This window comes from Oncorhynchus gorbuscha, linkage group LG02, assembly GCF_021184085.1.
Source record: "Oncorhynchus gorbuscha isolate QuinsamMale2020 ecotype Even-year linkage group LG02, OgorEven_v1.0, whole genome shotgun sequence".
Taxonomy (NCBI): domain Eukaryota; kingdom Metazoa; phylum Chordata; class Actinopteri; order Salmoniformes; family Salmonidae; genus Oncorhynchus; species Oncorhynchus gorbuscha.
In genome coordinates, this window is record NC_060174.1 from 1,030,763 (window position 1) to 1,052,985 (window position 22,223).

Genomic DNA, 22,223 nt, shown 5'->3' on the forward strand with positions numbered 1-22,223 from the left:
TGTCCTCACTCTGGGTCCAGAGGAGTAGTCTGAACCAGTCTGAGTATGTCCTCACTCTGGGTCCAGAGGAGTAGACTGAACCAGTCTGAGTATGTCCTCACTCTGGGTCCAGAGGAGTAGACTGAACCAGTCTGAGTATGTCCTCACTCTGGGTCCAGAGGAGTAGACTGAACCAGTCTGAGTATGTCCTAACTCTGGGTCCAGAGGAGTAGACTGAACCAGTCTGAGTATGTCCTCACTCTGGGTCCAGAGGAGTAGACTGAACCAGTCTGAGTATGTCCTAACTCTGGGTCCAGAGGAGTAGACTGAACCAGTCTGAGTTGTCCTCAGGTGTTCCTAACTCTGGGTCCAGAGGAGTAGTCTGAACCAGTCTGAACCAGTCTGAACCAGTCTGAACCAGTCTGAGTATGTCCTCACTCTGGGTCCAGAGGAGTAGTCTGAACCAGTCTGAGTATGTCCTAACTCTGGGTCCAGAGGAGTAGACTGAACCAGTCTGAGTATGTCCTCACTCTGGGTCCAGAGGAGTAGTCTGAACCAGTCTGAGTATGTCCTAACTCTGGGTCCAGAGGAGTAGACTGAACCAGTCTGAGTATGTCCTCACTCTGGGTCCAGAGGAGTAGACTGAACCAGTCTGAGTATGTCCTAACTCTGGGTCCAGAGGAGTAGTCTGAACCAGTCTGAGTATGTCCTCACTCTGGGTCCAGAGGAGTAGACTGAACCAGTCTGAGTATGTCCTCACTCTGGGTCCAGAGGAGTAGACTGAACCAGTCTGAGTATGTCCTCACTCTGGGTCCAGAGGAGTAGACTGAACCAGTCTGAGTATGTCCTAACTCTGGGTCCAGAGGAGTAGTCTGAACCAGTCTGAGTATGTCCTCACTCTGGGTCCAGAGGAGTAGACTGAACCAGTCTGAGTTGTCCTCAGGTGTTCCTAACTCTGGGTCCAGAGGAGTAGTCTGAACCAGTCTGAACCAGTCTGAACCAGTATGAACCAGTCTGAGTATGTCCTCACTCTGGGTCCAGAGGAGTAGACTGAACCAGTCTGAGTAAACACTAAGGGCCAGTGGTGTAGTGGTGTAGTGGAGGGTAAACACTAAGGGCCAGTAGTGTAGTGGAGGGTAAACACTAAGGGTCAGTGGTGTAGTGGTGTAGTGGAGGGTAAACACTAAGGGCCAGTGGTGTAGTGGAGGGTAAACACTAAGGGTCAGTGGTGTAGTGGTGTAGTGGAGGGTAAACACTAAGGGTCAGTGGTGTAGTGGTGTAGTGGAGGGTAAACACTAAGGGTCAGTGGTGTAGTGAAGGGTAAACACTAAGGGCCAGTGGTGTAGTGGAGGGTAAACACTAAGGACCAGTGGTGTAGTGGAGGGTAAACACTAAGGGCCAGTGGTGTAGTGGAGGGTAAACACTAAGGGTCAGTGGTGTAGTGGTGTAGTGGAGGGTAAACACTAAGGGCCAGTGGTGTAGTGGTGTAGTGGAGGGTAAACACTAAGGGCCAGTGGTGTAGTGATGTAGTGGAGGGTAAACACTAAGGGTCAGTGGTGTAGTAGAGAGTAAACACTAAGGGTCAGTGGTGTAGTGGAGGGTAAACACTAAGGGTCAGTGGTGTAGTGGTGTAGTGGAGGGTAAACACTAAGGGCCAGTGGTGTAGTGGAGGGTAAACACTAAGGGCCAGTGGTGTAGTGGTGTAGTGGAGGGTAAACACTAAGGGCCAGTGGTGTAGTGGAGGGTAAACACTAAGGGCCAGTGGTGTAGTGGTGTAGTGGAGGGTAAACACTAAGGGCCACTAAATTCACTCTGGCTATCTCTGGCTAGTTAGCCAACTTTAGCCAGTTAGTGGTGTTGGAGGGTAAACATGCATTGGCAGGCAAGCGTGCAGTGACGAGGAGGTAAATTCCCCATTGTTTATCAGAGCCAACTTGCTGGAAAAGTTTGAGAGGGTTCATTCAAAGTGAATGAGGACAGGCCCTACTGCCTGTAAACACACAGTCCAGTTCATAGTGAATGATGACAGGCCCTACTGCCTGTAAACACACAGTCCAGTTCATAGTGAATGTTGGCAGGCCCTACTGCCTGTAAACACACAGTCCAGTTCATAGTGAATGATGACAGGCCCTACTGTCTGTAAACACACAGTCCAGTTCATAGTGAATGATGGCAGGTCCTACTGCCTGTAAACACACAGTCCAGTTCATAGTGAATGATGACAGGCCCTACTGCCTGTAAACACACAGTGGGGTCCAGTTCATAGTGAATGATGACAGCCCTACTGGAGCCGTAAACACTACAGGGTCCAGTTCATAGTGAATGATGACAGGCCCTACTGCCTGTAAACACACAGTCCAGTTCATAGTGAATGATGACAGTGGTGTAGTGGCCGTAAACACACAGTCCAGTTCATAGTGAATGATGACAGGCCCTACTGCCTGTTAACACACAGTCCAGTTCATAGTGAATGATGACAGGTCCTACTGCCTGTAAACACACAGTCCAGTTCAAAGTGAATGATGGCAGGCCCTACTGGGAACACAGGGTCAGTGGTGTAGTGGAGGGTAAACACAGTTCAAAGTGAATGTTGGCAGGCCCATGAGGCAAATGGCTTGTTTGTATAAAGGCCTACTGTAACTCTGATTGGCTATGGCGCCCTGGTCTGTAGTCGTGGCGGAATCAGAATGATTTAGGTAACATTTATAAATAAAATGTTTTATTTATTTTATTGCATTGCATGTGAGATATGTCATTAGAATGTCTATGTTTGGATAATACTGTTGAGGGTTGCAGTTATCTGTTCTCTGTCAGGGTTCAGTTACTTGGGCCGCAGAGAGGGTAAAGGTCAAGCTTGTCTTCATATGTAGTGGAAGTCTTTTAAACCATGTGAAGGGATGATTGAGGGGGAACCAATTATCTCTTGGCTTCACAATGTCAAAATGACAATTGATATATATCCTAATGTCTTGGTACTATGTTGTACCAAGAATGAGAAGTAGAACCTCGTTTTAGGAGAGTAAACTGAACGATAATTTATAGCTAATGCTGTCTGGCTATGGAATACTCACTCTCTCAAGTAAAGTCTTCCTTTGTAATCTTCCTAAGATCTGTTATTCGTCATGTGAGTTGAGATGGGTGTGTCTTGGCTATAAATGATACTAAGAACTGTTTTGTAAGGCTTCTCAGAGAATTCATTTATAGACACTGAATTGATCTGAGAGTCACAGGGTTGTGATGGAGCTCATAATAATTAACGATGGACTTTATGATAACTCTGTGTGTGGTTTGCTCTCATGATTTGGTAAATACAGGAAACTTCCATTCCACTGTGTAGACTCTGGTCTCTGATTGGCTATAGCGCCCTGGTCTGTGTAGACTCTGGTCTCTGATTGGCTATAGTGCCCTGGTAGACTCTGGTCTCTGATTGGCTATAGTGCCCTGGTCTGTGTAGACTCTGGTCTCTGATTGGCTATAGCGCCCTGGTCTGTGTAGACTCTGGTCTCTGATTGGCTATAGCGCCCTGGTCTGTGTAGACTCTGGTCTCTGATTGGCTATAGCGCCCTGGTCTGTGTAGACTCTGGTCTCTGATTGGCTATAGTGCCCTGGTAGACTCTGGTCTCTGATTGGCTATAGCGCCCTGGTAGACTCTGGTCTCTGATTGGCTATAGCGCCCTGGTCTGTGTAGACTCTGGTCTCTGATTGGCTATAGCGCCCTGGTCTGTGTAGACTCTGGTCTCTGATTGGCTATAGCGCCCTGGTCTGTGTAGACTCTGGTCTCTGATTGGCTATAGCGCCCTGGTCTGTGTAGACTCTGGTCCTGGACAAGACAGATGTTTTTATTAGATTTTATTTACTGCAGTGTCTATTTTTTGTCCAAACACAAAGACTCTTTCCCACTCTGCATTGCAATTTTCACAAATGCTTTACTATACGTCATTCTCAAACATCAGAATTTAAGAAAATGTGAAAGTGACCGTATATAAGTGGCCAAGTGTCAGATGTTTATTTTTTTTTAAGTGTCACATTCTTCCTGGGGGTGTAAATGAACAGATTTGAATAAGATGTCGTGTTGCTGAAATGCTGTAAGTTCCACTAAATTAAAATGTTTAACAATGTTTCAGCAGCACTGCAGTAATAATAATAATATAATAATAATATATGCCATTTATTTTCTTACAATGTGTGAGATGGAACCCACTACCCTGTCAGCCATGCACTGCAAGTAAGAATCAAGAATCAGTCTCACCTTAAGTGGTTTCTAACACAACACTGTTCACCATAGTGCCCTCAAAACTCATCACCAAGCTAAGGACCCTGGGACTGAACACCTCCCTCTGCAACTGGATCCTGGACTTCCTGGACATCCCACTATTCACATCGACGGGACAGCAGTGGAGAAGATGGAAAGTTTTAAGTTCCTCTGCATACACATCACGGACAAACTGAAATGGTCCACCCACACAGACAGTGTGGTGAAGAAGGCGCAACAGTGCCTCTTCAACCTCAGGAGGCTGAAGCCATTTGGCTTGTCACCTTAAACCCTCACACACTTTTACAGATGCACAATTGAGAGAATCCTGTCGGGTTGTATTGCCGCCTGGCAAACTACCTGCCCTCCGGGATACCCACAAAACCCAACGTCACAGGAAGGTCAAAACGATCATCAAGGACAACAACCACCCGAGCCACTGCCTGTTCACCCCGCTACCATCCAGAAGGCGAGGTCAGTACAGGTGCATCAAAGCGGGGACCGAGAGACTGAAAAACAGCTTCTATCAAGGCCATCCAACTGTTAAACAGCCATCATCAACCCTGGTGTCCTGGCTAAATTCCCAATCTGTCCCTCATGCCATCACGGTCACCTAATCATCCCCAGTATACAAGTGGCTCATTCATCCCCCCTCCTCTCCCCTGTAACTATTCCCCAGGTCGTTGCTGTAAATGAGAATGTGTTCTCAGTTGATTTACCTGGTAAAATAAGGGTAAAATACAAAATAAAAATCCATATATTTATATGTACATATTCTCATTCCATCCCTTTAGATTTGTGTGTATAAGGCAGTTGTTGTGGAAATGTTAGATTACTTGTTAGATATTACTGCACTGTTGGAACAAGAAGCACAAGCATTTCGCTACCCTCCATTAACATCTGCTAACCATGTGTATGTGACCATTAAAATTTAATTTGATGATTTAATTTGACATTTTCCCTCAATTACCTCGACTAACCTGTACCCCCGCACATTGACTCGGTACCAGGGTGTATAGCCTTGTTATTGTCATTCAAAGACTCAGTCATGGACACTCTTACTGACAGTTGTGGCTGCTTCATGTGATGTATTTTTGCCTCTACCTTCTTGCCCTTTGTGCTGCTACCATGTTGTGTTGCTACCATGCTGTGTTTATGTGTTGCTGCCTTGCTATGTTGTTGTCTTAGGTCTCTCTTTAGGTGGTGTTGTGGTGTCTCTTGTCATGTGTGTTTCTCCTATATTTTTTATTTTTTATCCCAGACCCCATCCCCGCACAAGTCCTTTTGTATTCTGGTAGGCAGTCATTGTAAATAAGAATTTCTTCTTAACTGACTTGCCTAGTAAATTAAAAACATTTTTTTTAATGGTTTGAAATGCGGGCTTTTATTTTGAAGGTTTTCTCATTACCATAGGACAGTGACGTCATCGTTAGCGTTGCTAGTAGTCGAGAAGTTGTTGCATGAAGATAGCTAGCTGTCACAATAAACATTAACGGCGGAGAGCTAAAACAAATTCATTCATTGCAACGTCTTCTGATGCATAAATAATGCATGAAACGATTTAATTTCTCTAGTTTAGTATCATAACTTCAAGGGACGTGTCTTTAGGCCTCTACTCGTTGCTAACGCGTAGCTAGCTAGCTAGCTCCCACTGTTTCCACAGAATGAATTTCAACGCAACGGCCAGCTAATTAGCTGGCTAGCTAATTGAAAAAGATTTAGCTGGCACTATCCGACGATACAGCATCAAGAGTCCAGCTATCAATTACATGCAGTTTCTTCGTTGGTTGAATTTTACAGCACAGTGAATGTATTAGCTTGCTAACTAGCTAACGCTAGCCAAATTGGTCACAACAATGTCACAGGCGCACTGGACCAAATTCGAAAAGGAGACCGAGGAAGAGGTGAAGAACCTGGTCAAACACATCAGTGGGATTCAAGATGAAGAAGAGCAGAACTTTCAACTGGCACTGAAATTTACCTGGTCCAATTTCAGGTAAGGATGCCACATTTTAATTATGATTACACAGCTGCTTTAGAAAAGGTGATCTGGTCAAAGATGAACTCTTATGATGGTCATCGTGGGTTTGTCTCTGTGTTGGCAGGTTTCACCGTTTCCTAGATGCCAATAGTCATAAAGTTCAACGCAGTGTGAATGGGTGAGTTGGCAAACAGGTTATATGATTTGTGTATGTAGAATTCACGTTACCTGTTCACTATGAGCATGATGAAATACCACTGTTTCAGGATCTATGAGAAACTGATGGTGCATTCAGACCTGAGAAAAGCAGAGAGTTGGGTCAGACTGACAGAAGAGTTCCTCAACTCACCTCTACCCAACACAGATGGAACTAAGGTATGGTTGGACAAGAAACATACTGCACACAGACTGTATAATTACGTGTGAGGTGGGGGTGGGGGGGGCAGGAAGCATAGTGTGGCACCAGTTACTGAAAGGTCAATGTAAATAGTCTGGGTGGGCATTTGATTAGTTGTTCAGCAGTCTTCTGTCTTGGGGGTAGAAGCTGTTTAGGAACATTTTGGTCTTAGACAAGTTTTTGACTTGCGTGACTGGAGTCTTTGACAATTCTTTGGGGCCTTCCTCTGACACTGCCTGGTGTAGAGGTCCTGGATGTCAGGAAGCTTGGTCCCGGTTATGTACTGGGCCGCATACACTACCCTCTGTAGAGCCTTGCGGTCGGAGGCCAAGCAGTTGCCGTACCAGGCAGTGATGCAACCAGTCAGGATGCTCTCAATGTTGCAGCTGTAGATTTTTTTGAGGATCTGAGGACCCATGCCAAATCTTTTCAGTCTCCTGAGGGGGGAACAGTGTTGTCGTGCCCTCTTCATGACAGTCTCTGTGTGTTTGGAACATGACAGTTTGTGGTGTAAAAATGGAAGACACTTGCTGGTTGGTCTGTGCTCTCACGTCCTGGTAATCTGATTGGCCCCGCGGCTTTGTGAATGTTGACCTGTTTAAAGGTCTTGCTCACATCGGCTACGGAGAGCGTGATCACACAGTCGTCTGGAACAGCTAGTGCTCTCATGCATGCTTCAGTGTTTCTTGCCTCAAAGCTAGCTTAAAAGGCATTTAGCTCGTCTGGCAGGCTCGCGTATGATCAACATAATGCACACTGCCTGTATCATAAAATGAACCTGTACGCTCAGTTTGCAGTGCAGTGAATGACCTACCTTGTGTCCTCCTATGTTTTGTTACAGACTGATGTTCATCACAGTCTCCTGGACCTTCTCCTACACCTCTCCGACTCTCCCCTTAACTCCAACTACAGCGAGACACCCAGACTGAAGGAGACTGGTGAGTACATAACCCCTTCATTACTCTGATGTTCCTCTTACTCCTGATGTGTTCTCAGTCTGGACTACATGATCCTCTGTGTCTGTGTAGAGAAAGAAGACGACTTTGACTGGTGTGGATATTTACAGGAAGGAGAGCTAGACACAGATCCATATCCAGACACCCCAGTGAGTAAAACATGCTTCAACTCTTTCTTCTGCTTATTTTCCATTTCAAACATGTTCCATGATGTTCAGCCCTTCATTTATATTATTACCAGAATCTACTGTACTGTTTTGAAACCGTGGTGCTGTCCAAATGCCACCCTTATTGACCAGAGCCATCTCTCTCCAAGCCCTCTGTCTGATTCATTCAGTTCTAATGGGATGGCTGATTTGCTGTAGTGTGTAGTCCTTCCTCTTCCTGGCCTTGTTTTGATGCTAACTGTTAACTGTCTCTAACGGGAGTCTCTCTCTCTTACTACTGAGTGATTAGTGCTTTTTGAGGTCGGTTTGGTTTCGGTTCCAATATTTAAAAATTATAGTTTTTTTTTACAACATCAAATGCATTATAAAATGACAACATTAAAATGATTTCAGAGCTTTTTAATTGAATTTCCAAAGCCAAAAATAGTGGAAGAAAATATTCCATTGTCTTTGTCAGGTCCACATTGGGTAGACATCAATTGAAAAATAGTAAATTCCTATGAAATAATACAATATTTCAGTTGTGTATATTGCATTTTGTATTTGATGACTTTATTATTTTTCATTCCTTAAAGTCATCATCTCATCTCTGCTAAGGCAGTAGCAGCCAGTCAGACCATCTAATGTTATCTCTGAAGACAGCACGGGGAGAACAGTCATCCTATTTAGCTAGCCTGTCTCAGTACGCTTCATAGCTGTCTGACCAAATCATTTGACTAGTTCTTCAAAGTAGATACGGCATACTTCCACAAACTGTCTCTATTCCTCGTCCTTGTGTACATTCCTCTCATGCGGTCTGTGTTCATCTACCTCTTTACCATAGGAGCTGTCTGTTAAACATCTCTATCATAGGAGTGGTCTGTTAAACATCTCTCTATCTAGGAGCGGTCTGTTAAACATCTCTCTATCTAGGAGCGGTCTGTTAAACATCTCTCTATCTAGGAGCGGTCTGTTAAACATCTCTACCATAGGAGTGGTCTGTTAAACATCTCTACTATAAGAGTGGTCTGTTAAACATCTCTCTATCTAGGAGCGGTCTGTTAAACATCTCTCTATCTAGGAGTGGTCTGTTAAACATCTCTCTATCTAGGAGCGGTCTGTTAAACATCTCTCTATCTAGGAGCGGTCTGTTAAACATCTCTCTATCTAGGAGCGGTCTGTTAAACATCTCTCTATCTAGGAGCGGTCTGTTAAACATCTCTCTATCTAGGAGCGGTCTGTTAAACATCTCTCTATCTAGGAGCGGTCTGTTGAACATCTCTCTATCTAGGAGCGGTCTGTTGAACATCTCTCTATCTAGGAGCGGTCTGTTGAACATCTCTCTATCTAGGAGCGGTCTGTTAAACATCTCTCTATCTAGGAGCGGTCTGTTAAACATCTCTCTATCTAGGAGCGGTCTGTTAAACATCTCTCTATCTAGGAGCGGTCTGTTAAACATCTCTCTATCTAGGAGCGGTCTGTTAAACATCTCTCTATCTAGGAGCGGTCTGTTAAACATCTCTCTATCTAGGAGCGGTCTGTTAAACATCTCTCTATCTAGGAGCGGTCTGTTAAACATCTCTCTATCTAGGAGCGGTCTGTTAAACATCTCTCTATCTAGGAGCGGTCTGTTAAACATCTCTCTATCTAGGAGCGGTCTGTTAAACATCTCTCTATCTTGGAGCGGTCTGTTAAACATCTCTATCTTGGAGCGGTCTGTTAAACATCTCTACTATAAGACTGGTCTGTTAAACATCTCTCTATCTAGGAGCGGTCTGTTAAACATCTCTATCTAGGAGCGGTCTGTTAAACATCTCTCTATCTAGGAGCGGTCTGTTAAACATCTCTACTATAAGACTGGTCTGTTAAACATCTCTCTATCTAGGAGCGGTCTGTTAAACATCTCTATCTAGGAGCGGTCTGTTAAACATCTCTCTATCTAGGAGCGGTCTGTTAAACATCTCTATCTAGGAGCGGTCTGTTAAACATCTCTCTATCTAGGAGCGGTCTGTTAAACATCTCTCTATCTAGGAGCGGTCTGTTAAACATCTCTCTATCTAGGAGCGGTCTGTTAAACATCTCTCTATCTAGGAGCGGTCTGTTAAACATCTCTCTATCTTGGAGCGGTCTGTTAAACATCTCTATCTTGGAGCGGTCTGTTAAACATCTCTACTATAAGACTGGTCTGTTAAACATCTCTCTATCTAGGAGCGGTCTGTTAAACATCTCTATCTAGGAGCGGTCTGTTAAACATCTCTCTATCTAGGAGCGGTCTGTTAAACATCTCTACTATAAGACTGGTCTGTTAAACATCTCTATCTAGGAGCGGTCTGTTAAACATCTCTATCTAGGAGCGGTCTGTTAAACATCTCTCTATCTAGGAGCGGTCTGTTAAACATCTCTATCTAGGAGCGGTCTGTTAAACATCTCTCTATCTAGGAGCGGTCTGTTAAACATCTCTCTATCTAGGAGCGGTCTGTTAAACATCTCTCTATCTAGGAGCGGTCTGTTAAACATCTCTCTATCTAGGAGCGGTCTGTTAAACATCTCTCTATCTAGGAGCGGTCTGTTAAACATCTCTCTATCTTGGAGCGGTCTGTTAAACATCTCTCTATCTTGGAGCGGTCTGTTAAACATCTCTATCTTGGAGCGGTCTGTTAAACATCTCTACTATAAGACTGGTCTGTTAAACATCTCTCTATCTAGGAGCGGTCTGTTAAACATCTCTCTATCTAGGAGCGGTCTGTTAAACATCTCTCTATCTAGGAGCGGTCTGTTAAACATCTCTCTATCTAGGAGCGGTCTGTTAAACATCTCTCTATCTAGGAGCGGTCTGTTAAACATCTCTCTATCTAGGAGTGGTCTGAGGAGGAGAGCGAGGACGAGGACAGTCAGCAGCCGCTCAGCAGAGAGGATTCTGGGATACAGGTGGACCGTACCCCCCAGGAGGACCAGGAGAAGACGGTCCCTGTTACCTGGACAGGTACAGATCATATACTCTCAATACCTGAAGCTCAATCTTGTGATTACAGTGGGTTTATTGTGTTGTGAGTACAGTGGGTTTATTGTCTTGTGGTTACAGTGGGTTTATTGTGGTTACAGTGGGTTTATTGTGGTTACAGTGGGTTTATTGTGATTACAGTGGGTTTATTGTGATTACAGTGGGTTTATTGTGATTACAGTGGGTTTATCGTGACTACAGTGGTTTTATTGTGATTACAGTTGGTTTATTGTTTTGTGATTACAGTGGGTGAGCCTGATGCCAGGTCCTGGTTAGAGCAACATGTGGTTACTCCGTACTGGCAGGGCCACACTCCCCGCTTCCCTCACAGTCTCCATCTACACTCCAACCTGCTCAACGTCTGGTATGACCCCTGAACCCAGAATGCAACCTGGGTTGACTCCCAAATAGAACACGATTCCCTATATAGTACACTACTTTTGACCTGGCCCAAAGGGCTCTGGGCAGACATGGTTATCTGAGCATGCTGTGTTGATGTTTGTGAAGAGATTGTAATTGAAATCCTAAAGCTTTATTGCGTTGTTTTTACTCCACAGGGACCAACACGTGTACAACACTGACCCATTGTATCTGCCTGAAGAGAAAGCCTTTGTCACCGAGACACAAGTGATCCGGGAGACACTGTGGTAAGATGGGATGGTTGATCTGGGAGACACTGCGGTAAGATGGGATGGTTGATCCGGGAGACACTGTGGTAAGATGGGATGGTTGATCCGGGAGACACTGTGGTAAGATGGGATGGTTGATCCGGGAGACACTGTGGTAAGAGGGGATGGTTGATCCGGGAGACACTGTGGTAAGAGGGGATGGTTGATCCGGGAGACACTGTGGTAAGATGGGATGGTTGATCCGGGAGACACTGTGGTAAGATGGGATGGTTGATCCGGGAGACACTGTGGTAAGATGGGATGGTTGATCCGGGAGACACTGTGGTAAGATGGGATGGTTGATCCGGGAGACACTGTGGTAAGATGGGATGGTTCTCTTGGTAGCGACTGTCAACATTTCCGTGCTGGCAGGTTGTGTAATTCCACTGAGACTTTTTGTTGTCATCGTGGTCCAATTTCCATGCTGATGCTCTCAGGCGTGACTCAGGATAGTCTTTACCATGGTAACCTTCTTAGACAATGAGCTTTGGACTCAGGATAGTCGTTACCATGGTAACCTTCTTAGACAATGAGCTGTGGACTTCTCCTCCTTCAGCCTTTATACTGGATAGAATAGTTTTAATTCTGGACTAGGGCTGGTGAATGGTGTATATAGTGAGGGCTGGTGAATGGCCTATATAGTGGGGGCTGGTGAATGGTGTATATATAGTGGGGGCTGGTGAATGGCCTATATAGTGGGGGCTGGTGAATGGCCTATATAGTGAGGGCTGGTGAATGGCCTATATAGTGGGGGCTGGTGAATGGCCTATATAGTGGGGGCTGGTGAATGGCCTATATAGTGGGGGCTGGTGAATGGCCGATATAGTGGGGGCTGGTGAATGGCCTATATAATGACTTCAACTGTAGCTAGACATCAGTCAGAGCTGTCGGTCAGAGCTGTCGGTCAGAGCTGTCTGTCAGAGCTGTCTGTCAGAGCTGTCGGTCAGAGCTGTCTGTCAGAGCTGTCGGTCAGAGCTGTCGGTCAGAGCTGTCGGTCAGAGCTGTCGGTCAGAGCCGTCGGTCAGAGCCGTCGGTCAGAGCCGTCGGTCAGAGCCGTCGGTCAGAGCCGTCGGTCAGAGCCGTCGGTCAGAGCCGTCGGTCAGAGCCGTCGGTCAGAGCCGTCTGTCAGAGCCGTCTGTCGGTCAGAGCCGTCGGTCAGAGCCGTCGGTCAGAGCCGTCTGTCAGAGCCGTCTGTCAGAGCCGTCGGTCAGAGCCGTCGGTCAGAGCCGTCGGTCAGAGCCGTCGGTCAGAGCTGTCTGTTCTGAAGAACAAAACGAGTCTGAAGCGGAGCAGAAATGACATTAAGAAGCTTTTTAGATCTGTGTTTACTAAACACAGCAAGATATTAGTTTAGCGTTTTTTATCTTACACCTCAGTTTAAGTTGCATTGTAAGTGGCTGAATTAATAAGGGGGTGGGGCATCATCTTGTGTTCGCTTCCTGCCAAGTTTGAGAAGTTAAAGCCCTTTGGATCAGTTATTTTACAATACTATGTAAATAGCCAGGAAACACCAGGACTGTCACTCTGGACTGGCAGGTAAATTAGACTTCTATGCCTGTGTGCTTCTAAAAAATCATCTTTCAGCACTTCACTACAGTTCACACAGCGCAGTTCACACAGCGCAGTTCACACAGCGCAGTTCACACAGCGCAGTTCACACAGCGCAGTTCACACAGCGCAGTTCACACAGCGCAGTTCACACAGCACAGTTCACACAGCACAGTTCACACAGCACAGTTCACACAGCACAGTTGGCACAGGGCAGTTCACACAGTTCGCACATCTTTAGTTGCATGCGTTTAAAATGGTCGCAGGGCAGTTGGCTCCAGAACGCTGGCGTCTATGTAAGTATTTTTTTAAACCTCACGCTTTGGGCTGGATGTATCAATGTGTAGTTCATACATGCAGAATCTATGAACAGAATTATGGTTTTACCTTAATTAGCCACACAATCCTTTGTTTGAAAGTGACTGTTTTCTGAAAGCTGTGCAGTGCAGTTTCCCCCTCGTACGCCAGCCCCCTAGCAATGTGAGTTCCAGCCAATGAGCTTCAGCCCCTCGCCATTTGAGTGACAGCTAGCAAGATGCACACACAGCAGAGAAAGAGGGAGCCAACGACGTAGTACTCCCATTTTGGCTCTTGAGCGCTACGGTCAGAGCTACTGGTTAAAAATGATGCAAATCTTCCGGAAAGTCTTTTAGGGCTTCAGTTGATCCATGATTGTTTGTCCCCAGGCTGCTCTCTGGGGTGAAGAAACACTTTATATTCCAGCATCAGGATGGAAAAGTGGTGGTCAGGAATGATGTGGTGGTCACTCACCTGACTAACGTAAGACTACAGTCTAATCATTACATGTGTATATTAACAATCTGGAACAAATTGGTCTCATAAATTGGAATTCCCTGTCTAACCCCATCTCTCTCCTCTCTATCTGTCCTTCTTTTTCTCCTCTCCTCTTTCTCGTGTCTCGGTCTCTCTCCTCTTTCTCGTGTCTCGGTCTCTCCTCTTTCTCGTGTCTCGGTCTCTCTCCTCTTTCTCGTGTCTCGGTCTCTCTCCTCTTTCTCGTGTCTCGGTCTCTCTCCTCTTTCTCGTGTCTCGGTCTCTCTCCTCTTTCTCGTGTCTCGGTCTCTCTCCTCTTTCTCGTGTCTCGGTCTCTCTCCTCTTTCTCGTGTCTCGGTCTCTCTCCTCTTTCTCGTGTCTCGGTCTCTCTCCTCTTTCTCGTGTCTCGGCCTCTCCTCTTTCTTCTCTTTCTCTCCTCTTTCTCCTCTTTCTTCTCTCTCTCTCCTCTTTCTCCTCTTTCTTCTCTCTCTCTCCTCTTTCTCCTCTTTCTCTCTCTCTCTCCCTCTTTCTCCTCTGTCTCTCTCTCCCCTCTTTCTCCTCTGTCTCTCTCTCCCCTCTTTCTCCTCTGTCTCTCTCTCCCCTCTTTCTCCTCTGTCTCTCTCTCCCCTCTTTCCCCTCTGTCTCTCTCTCCCCTCTTTCTCCTCTGTCTCTCTCTCCCCTCTTTCTCCTCTGTCTCTCTCTCCCCTCTTTCTCCTCTGTCTCTCTCTCCCCTCTTTCTCCTCTGTCTCTCTCTCCCCTCTTTCTCCTCTGTCTCTCTCTCCCCTCTTTCTCCTCTGTCTCTCTCTCCTCTTTCTTGTTTTTCTCCTCTCTCTTTCTCTACTCTCTCTTTCTGTCTCTCTTTCTCTGTCTCTCGCCTTTCTCCTCTCTCTTTCTCTCTTTCTCGGTCTCTCTTTCTCTGTCTCTTTCTCTGTTTCTCCTCTTTCTACTCTCTCTCTTTCTCTGCTCTCTCTTTGTCTCTCTGTCTCTCTCTCCTCTTTCTCCTCTCTCTCCTCTTTCTTCTCTCTCTCTGTCTCTCTCCCTGCTAGAACTGCCTACGGTCCGTGTTGGAGCACATAGCAGTCTATGGACAGGCAGTGTTCCGGCTGCAGAGGTTTATAGACGAGGTAACAGGGTACGACACTGAGCCCTGCCCTCCAGGCTCCTACTCCTCTAAGCAGGGCACCGAGCCTCCCTTCAGGACTTACCAGGCTTTTGTCTGGGCTCTCTACAAATACTTCACCTCCTTCAAACAGGAGCTCACCACCATAGAAAGAGACCTCATAGGCAAAGGCAGGTTTACCTTTCATCGTTATACATTGATGAGTTTCTTGTGGCTTTTGTCTGATGTGTACTGTTATTACAGTTGCAAAATTACGCTAACTTCCATGTCGTGGTCGGAGGTGACGCTGTTATAACCTCGAGATGAGACTGAGACCCTGTTATAACCTCTGTAGATGAGACTGTGACCCTGTTATAACCTCTAGATGAGACTGTGACCCTGTTATAACCTCTAGATGAGACTGTGACCCTGTTATAACCTCTAGATGAGACTGTGACCCTGTTATAACCTCTAGATGAGACTGTGACCCTATTATATATATATATAATAATATATGCCATTTAGCAGACGCTTTTATCCAAAGCGACTTAGTCATGTGTGCATACATTCTACGTATGGGTGGTCCCGGGAATCGAACCCTCTACCCTGGCGTTACAAGCGCCATGCTCTACCAACTGAGCTACAGAATAACCTCTAGATGAGACTGTGACCCTGTTATAACCTCTAGATGAGACTGTGACCCTGTTATAACCTCTAGATGAGACTGTGACCCTGTTATAACCTCTGTAGATGAGACTGTGACCCTGTTATAACCTACCTCTCTGTAGATGAGACTGTGACCCTGTTATAACCTCTAGATGAGACGGTGACCCTGTTATAACCTCTGTAGACGAGACGGTGACCCTGTTATAACCTCTGTAGATGAGACGGTGACCCTGTTATAACCTCTAGATGAGACGGTGACCCTGTTATAACCTCTGTAGATGAGACGGTGACCCTGTTATAACCTCTGTAGATGAGACTGTGACCCCGTTATAACCTCTGTAGATGAGACGGTGACCCTGTTATAACCTCTAGATGAGACGGTGACCCTGTAATAACCTCTCGATGAGACGGTGACCCTGTTGTAACCTCTGTAGATGAGACGGTGACCCTGTTATAACCTCTAGATGAGACTGTGACCCCGTTATAACCTCTGTAGATGAGACTGTGACCCTGTTATAACCTCGAGATGAGACTGTGACCCTGTTATAACCTCTAGATGAGACAGTGACCCTGTTATAACCTCTGTAGATGAGACTGTGACCCTGTTATAACCTCTAGATGAGACTATGACCCTGTTATAACCTCTAGATGAGACTATGACCCTGTTATAACCTCTGTAGATGAGACGGTGACCCTGTTATAACCTCTGTAGATGAGACGGTGACCCTGTTATAACCTCTAGATGAGACGGTGACCCTGTTATAACCTCTGTAGATGAGACGGTGACACTGGCGGGGGTGCTGGACAGACTGACCCCTCACCTGGCCCAGATCAAGGTGCTCCACAAGGTGTTCTGTACGGGTGTGGCAGAGGTCCCCCCTGAGACCCCTAACGTGGTGCGGGCCTCACACCTGCTCAACACACTGTACAAGGCTATCATAGAGTACGACAGCGTGGGAGAGGCATCCCAACAGGCCGTGAGTGTTTGTGTTTACGTGTCTGTGAGTGTAACTGTGTCTGTGAGTGTGACCGTGTCTGTGAGTGTGACCGTGTCTGTGAGTGTGACCGTGTCTGTGAGTGTGACCGTGTCTGTGAGTGTGACCGTGTCTGTGAGTGTGACCGTGTCTGTGAGTGTGACCGTGTCTGTGAGTGTGACCGTGTCTGTGAGTGTGACCGTGTCTGTGAGTGTGACCGTGTCTGTGAGTGTGACCGTGTCTGTGAGTGTGACTGTGTCTGAGTGTGACCGTGTCTGTGAGTGTGACTGTGTCTGTGAGTGTGACTGTGTCTGTGAGTGTGACTGTGTCTGTGAGTGTGACTGTGTCTGTGAGTGTGACTGTGTCTGTGAGTGTGACTGTGTCTGTGAGTGTGACTGTGTCTGTGACCGTGTCTGTGAGTGTGACCGTGTCTGTGAGTGTGACCGTGTCTGTGAGTGTGACCGTGTCTGTGAGTGTGAGTGTGACCGTGTCTGTGAGTGTGACCGTGTCTGTGAGTGTGACCGTGTCTGTGAGTGTGACCGTGTCTGTGAGTGTGACCGTGTCTGTGACCGTGTCTGTGAGTGTGACCGTGTCTGTGAGTGTGACCGTGTCTGTGAGTGTGACCGTGTCTGTGAGTGTGACCGTGTCTGTGATTGTGACCGTGTCTGTGAGTGTGACCGTGTCTGTGAGTGTGACCGTGTCTGTGAGTGTGACCGTGTCTGTGAGTGTGACCGTGTCTGAGAGTGTGACCGTGTCTGAGAGTGTGACCGTGTCTGAGAGTGTGACCGTGTCTGAGAGTGTGACCGTGTCTGAGAGTGTGACCGTGTCTGTGACCGTGTCTGTGAGTGTGTCTGTGAGTGTGTCTGAGTGTGACCGTGTCTGTGAGTGTGACCGTGTCTGTGAGTGTAACCGTGTCTGTGAGTGTGACCGTGTCTGTGAGTGTGACCGTGTCTGTGAGTGTGACCGTGTCTGTGAGTGTGACCGTGTCTGTGAGTGTGATTGGTTTCGTGCATGTCTTTGAGTGAGAGTTTATCGACTCCAAACAGCCAGGTGTGTAACTGTCTAACTACCCTGACCTCTGACCTAGGTGGCTCTGTTATTCTCTCTGTGGACAGAGACAGTCAGACCATACCTAGAGATCGTGGATGAATGGATCGTTCATGGTCACCTGTTTGACCCCGCTAAAGAGTTCATCATTCAGAGGTATGGAACAAGCCTCGCTTCTGGCCATGTCATGAAAATATTTAGGCACTCAGGGTACATGGGCCGTTGATGAAGGCTCTCTTTGCATGTCCTGATCTGTTTTGTCAGTCATATATATATATATGTATGTTGTCCAGTAGGCATCTACTGAGGGAGCTAAGATCTGTGTTGTCATATATATATATATATGTTCTCCAGTAGGCATCTACTGAGGGAGCTAAGAGCTGTGTTGTCAGTCATATATATATGTATGTTGTCCAGTAGGCATCTACTGAGGGAGTTAAGATCTGTGTTGTCAGTCATATATATATGTATGTTCTCCAGTAGGCATCTACTGAGGGAGCTAAGATCTGTGTTGTCAGTCATTTATTCTGAATTGAATAAAACAACCAGGTTTTCAATGTGGTTTTTATTTACATTTACATTTAAGTCATTTAGCAGACGCTCTTATCCAGAGCGACTTTTATGATATGATTTTTATATAAAAGCTCACATAGTATAATGTACGGTGTCTGTAATAGAATAAACATGGTATAAATTAATGTAGACCTTCATAAAGTGGGGGGGTACCAACATGGAGGCGTGTTGGCTTCAACACAGCACCCCCTATATTAGTAATCTAGTGTGTGTATATATAAATCAATGGTCCTGACCCCTACCTTGTCTGTATCTCCCAACCCAGGAACAAAGACGTACCAGTGAATCACAGAGACTTTTGGTACGCCACCTACACCTTGTACAGTATCTCCGAGACGGTGGAGAGTGAGGACAAGCTGAGTGATGCGGCCAGCGGGAGCAGCGCAGGGGAGCAGGGATCGAAGTCTCAGCTCACCATGGTGTCCTTCCTCAAGCCGGTCCTCAAACAGATCATCATGGCTGGGAAGAGTATGCAGCTCCTCAAGAACCTGGACTGTAAAGAGGCTGAGCAGACAGATGGCTCCACTAGAGGTCAGTGTTGGTCTGTAGAGGCTGAGCAGACCGATAGCTCCACTAGAGGTCAGTGTTGGTTTGTAGAGGCTGAGCAGACCGATGGCTCCACTAGAGGTCAGTGTTGGTCTGTAGAGGCTGAGCAGACCGATGGCTCCACTAGAGGTCAGTGTTGGTCTGTAGAGGCTGAGCAGACCGATGGCTCCACTAGAGGTCAGTGTTGGTCTGTGAGAGGCTGAGCAGACCGATAGCTCCACTTGAGGTCAGTGTTGGTCTGTAGAGGCTGAGCAGACAGATGGCTCCACTAGAGGTCAGTGTTGGTCTGTAGAGGCTGAGCAGACCGATGGCTCCACTAGAGGTCAGTGTTGGTCTATAGAGGCTGAGCAGACAGATGGCTCCACTAGAGGTCAGTGTTGGTCTATAGAGGCTGAGCAGACCGATGGCTCCACTAGAGGTCAGTGTTGGTCTGTAGAGGCTGAGCAGACCGATAGCTCCACTTGAGGTCAGTGTTGGTCTATAGAGGCTGAGCAGACCGATGGCTCCACTAGAGGTCAGTGTTGGTCTGTAGAGGCTGAGCAGACCGATGGCTCCACTAGAGGTCAGTGTTCGTCTGTAGAGGCTGAGCAGACCGATGGCTGCACTAGAGGTTAGTGTTCGTCTGTAGAGGCTGAGCAGACCGATGGCTGCACTAGAGGTCTGTAGCTGGTCTGTAGTTCATCTTTAGCTGGTCTGTAGCTGGTCTGTAATTGGTCACCAGGCTAGTGTTTCTAGTGCAGAGTGTGGTACAGAGAGATGTGTTTGAGATTGGAGACAGGGGAGTTTGAGTACTGCTTATGCCTGAAAAACACAGTTTGTGTTTTTCAGAATATAAAGTATTATGGAACCATAAAATTGTTCCTATCTCATCCCTGAGCCTTGAGCTATAATCTAGCGAAGCATGGCTGTATGGTACAAAACACCTGCTTTCTGCTTGGGTTCCTAATGTTCTGTGTTTTAGATACTTTCTGCTTGGATTCCTAATGTTCTCTGTGTGTTAGATGCTTACTGCTTGGATTCCTAATGTTCTCTGTGTGTTTTAGATACTTACTGCTTGGATTCCTAATGTTCTCTGTGTGTTAGATGCTTACTGCTTGGATTCCTAATGTTCTCTGTGTGTTTTAGATACTTACTGCTTGGATTCCTAATCTTCTCTGTGTGTTAGATGCTTACTGCTTGGATTCCTAATGTTCTCTGTGTGTTTTAGATACTTACTGCTTGGATTCCTAATGTTCTCTGTGTGTTAGATGCTTACTGCTTGGATTCCTAATGTTCTCTGTGTGTTTTAGATACTTACTGCTTGGATTCCTAATGTTCTCTGTGTGTTTTAGATGCAGAAAGGAAGAGCTTGTACACTCTTTTTCTGGAGTCTGTTCAGTCCCGCCTCCGTTGCCGGGACGACTCCCCCGTGGATACGGTCACCGAGCAACAGGCCACTAAGCAGAGCCTGATCAAGATGCAGTCGATTGTAGCTCAGCATCTACAGATGGATGACATACATGACCCTCTACTGGCCATCAACTTCGCCAGGTGAGTGGAGGAGAGTATACTTGGACCGAGGCGGCGTGGGGTAGAGACCGAGACGGCGTGGGGTAGGGACCGAGGCGGCGTGGGGTAGGGACCGAGGCGGCGTGGGGTAGGGACCGAGGCGGCGTGGGGTAGGGACCGAGGCGGCGCGGGGTAGGGACCGAGGCGGCGCGGGGTAGGGACCGAGGCGGCGCGGGGTAGGGACCGAGGCGGCGCGGGGTAGGGACCGAGGCGGCGCGGGGTAGGGACCGAGGCGGCGCGGGGTAGGGACCGAGGCGGCGCGGGGTAGGGACCGAGGCGGCGCGGGGTAGGGACCGAGGCGGCGCGGGGATGTCTGTTTTGATTGTCTTGTCCCTTCCCTTGTATACATCGTTTTTCTTTGTATATATTTTTAAATATTTTTTTTATCTCATTTTCCATCTACGGACTGAACATACTCTCCTGCAACCCGCCTCACCCAATGTGGTACGGATCTGCTATTTCTACACTTTGGAACCGGAACCCCCTTCAGGAGCTAGCCAATAACTAGATAGTAGTTAGCCTGGAGCTAGCCTCAAACTAGGCCCATCTCCCAGCTAGCCGAAGAGATTCCTTCAAGCAATCCTTGTGCTTCAATTACCTCTTTTGCCAATTGACCTGGAACCTCAGCCCTGCCGATTCATCACAACTGGTCTACCGAGGTAACCGTCCGAGGGGTTTTCTGTCCTGAAGCAAGCGCCAGTTAGCCTGGAGCTAGCCTCGAGCTAGGCCCTTCTCCCGGCTAGCCAAAGAATTCCATAGGATAATTCCTGGGCTTCAATACCTCTTTTGCCAATTGGCCTGGATCCTTTGCTGCCGACAAGGAGCCCCGCCTATCCATCACGACTGGTCAGCCAACGTGACCGCCCGAGGGGGTTTCAACAGACTCTCCCGTTGCGACGTCCCCCTGAGGCCCATCTGCTAGCCTGCTGATAGCCCCGTTCTGCTAGCTGTCTGAATCGCCGTGCCTCCAGCTCGCCTAAGTACTCACTGGACCCTATGATCACTCGGCTACACATGCCTCTCCCTAAAGTCAATATGCCTTGTCTATTGCTGTTTTGGTTAGTTATTTTTGTCTTATTTCACTGTAGAGCCTCCAGCCCTGCTCATTATCCGTTAGCTATCCCTTATGTTCCACCCCCCACACATGCAGTGACGGCACCTGGCTTAAATGGTGCCTCTAGAGACAAAACCTCTCTCATCGTCACTCAATGCCAAGGTTTACCTGTATTCACATCCTACCTTTGTCTGTACGTTGTCTTGAATGTATTATTCCGTGCCCAGAAATCTGCTCCTTTTACTCCCTGTTCCTAACGTACCCTCATCTAACGTACCCTCATCCTACTCCTCTGTTCCAAACGCACTAGATGACCAGTTCTTATAGCCTTTAGCTGTACCCTCATCCTACTCCTCTGTTCCAAACGTACTAGACAACCAGTTCTTATAGCCTTTAGCTGTACCCTCATCCTGCTCCTCCTCTCTTCCTAATGTACTAGACGACCAGTTCTTATAGCCTTTAGCCGTACCCTCATCCTACTCCTCCTCTGTTCCTAACGTACTAGACGACCAGTTGGATAAAAGCGTCTGCTAAATGGCATATATTATTATTATATTATTATTATTCTTATAGCCTTTAGCCGTACCCTCATCCTGCTCCTCCTCTGTTCCTAACATACTAGACGACCAGTTCTTATAGCCTTTAGCTGTACCCTCATCCTACTCCTCTGTTCCTAACGTACTATTATACAACCAGTTCTTATAGCCTTTAGCTGTACCCTCATCCTACTCCTCTGTTCCTAACGTACTAGACGACCAGTTCTTATAGCAGTTCTCATTTGTTGACTTCTGTAACCGTAAAAGCATTGGTTTCATGCATGTTAACATTAAAAGCCTCCTCCCTATGTTTGTTTTATTCACTGCTTTAGCACACTCCACCAACCCTGATGTCCTAGCCATGTCTGAATCCTGGCTTAGGAAGGCCACCAAAAATCCTGAATTGTCCATTCCTAACTATAACATTTTATGACAAGATAGAACTACCAATTATATCTATTGCAGAGATAGCCTGCAGAGT

The 22,223-nt window shown here is 46.9% G+C and overlaps 1 protein-coding gene across 1 annotated transcript in view; it reads left to right on the top strand.

Moving 5' to 3' along the window:
- The first annotated feature begins 5,648 nt into the window (after positions 1 to 5,648).
- tubgcp5 (tubulin, gamma complex associated protein 5) overlaps positions 5,649 to 22,223 on the top strand; it is a 50,831-nt gene continuing 34,256 nt past the window's right edge. Inside the window, exons 1-14 of the mRNA XM_046299501.1 lie at positions 5,649 to 6,227; positions 6,337 to 6,390; positions 6,479 to 6,587; positions 7,451 to 7,547; positions 7,638 to 7,714; positions 10,568 to 10,694; positions 10,959 to 11,076; positions 11,270 to 11,359; positions 13,615 to 13,708; positions 14,746 to 14,989; positions 16,239 to 16,441; positions 17,526 to 17,641; positions 18,324 to 18,589; positions 19,936 to 20,134. Coding sequence (XP_046155457.1) covers positions 6,088 to 6,227; positions 6,337 to 6,390; positions 6,479 to 6,587; positions 7,451 to 7,547; positions 7,638 to 7,714; positions 10,568 to 10,694; positions 10,959 to 11,076; positions 11,270 to 11,359; positions 13,615 to 13,708; positions 14,746 to 14,989; positions 16,239 to 16,441; positions 17,526 to 17,641; positions 18,324 to 18,589; positions 19,936 to 20,134 — 1,934 coding nt within the window. The 5' untranslated portion in view covers positions 5,649 to 6,087. The remainder of the gene's footprint in view (positions 6,228 to 6,336; positions 6,391 to 6,478; positions 6,588 to 7,450; positions 7,548 to 7,637; positions 7,715 to 10,567; positions 10,695 to 10,958; positions 11,077 to 11,269; positions 11,360 to 13,614; positions 13,709 to 14,745; positions 14,990 to 16,238; positions 16,442 to 17,525; positions 17,642 to 18,323; positions 18,590 to 19,935; positions 20,135 to 22,223) is intronic.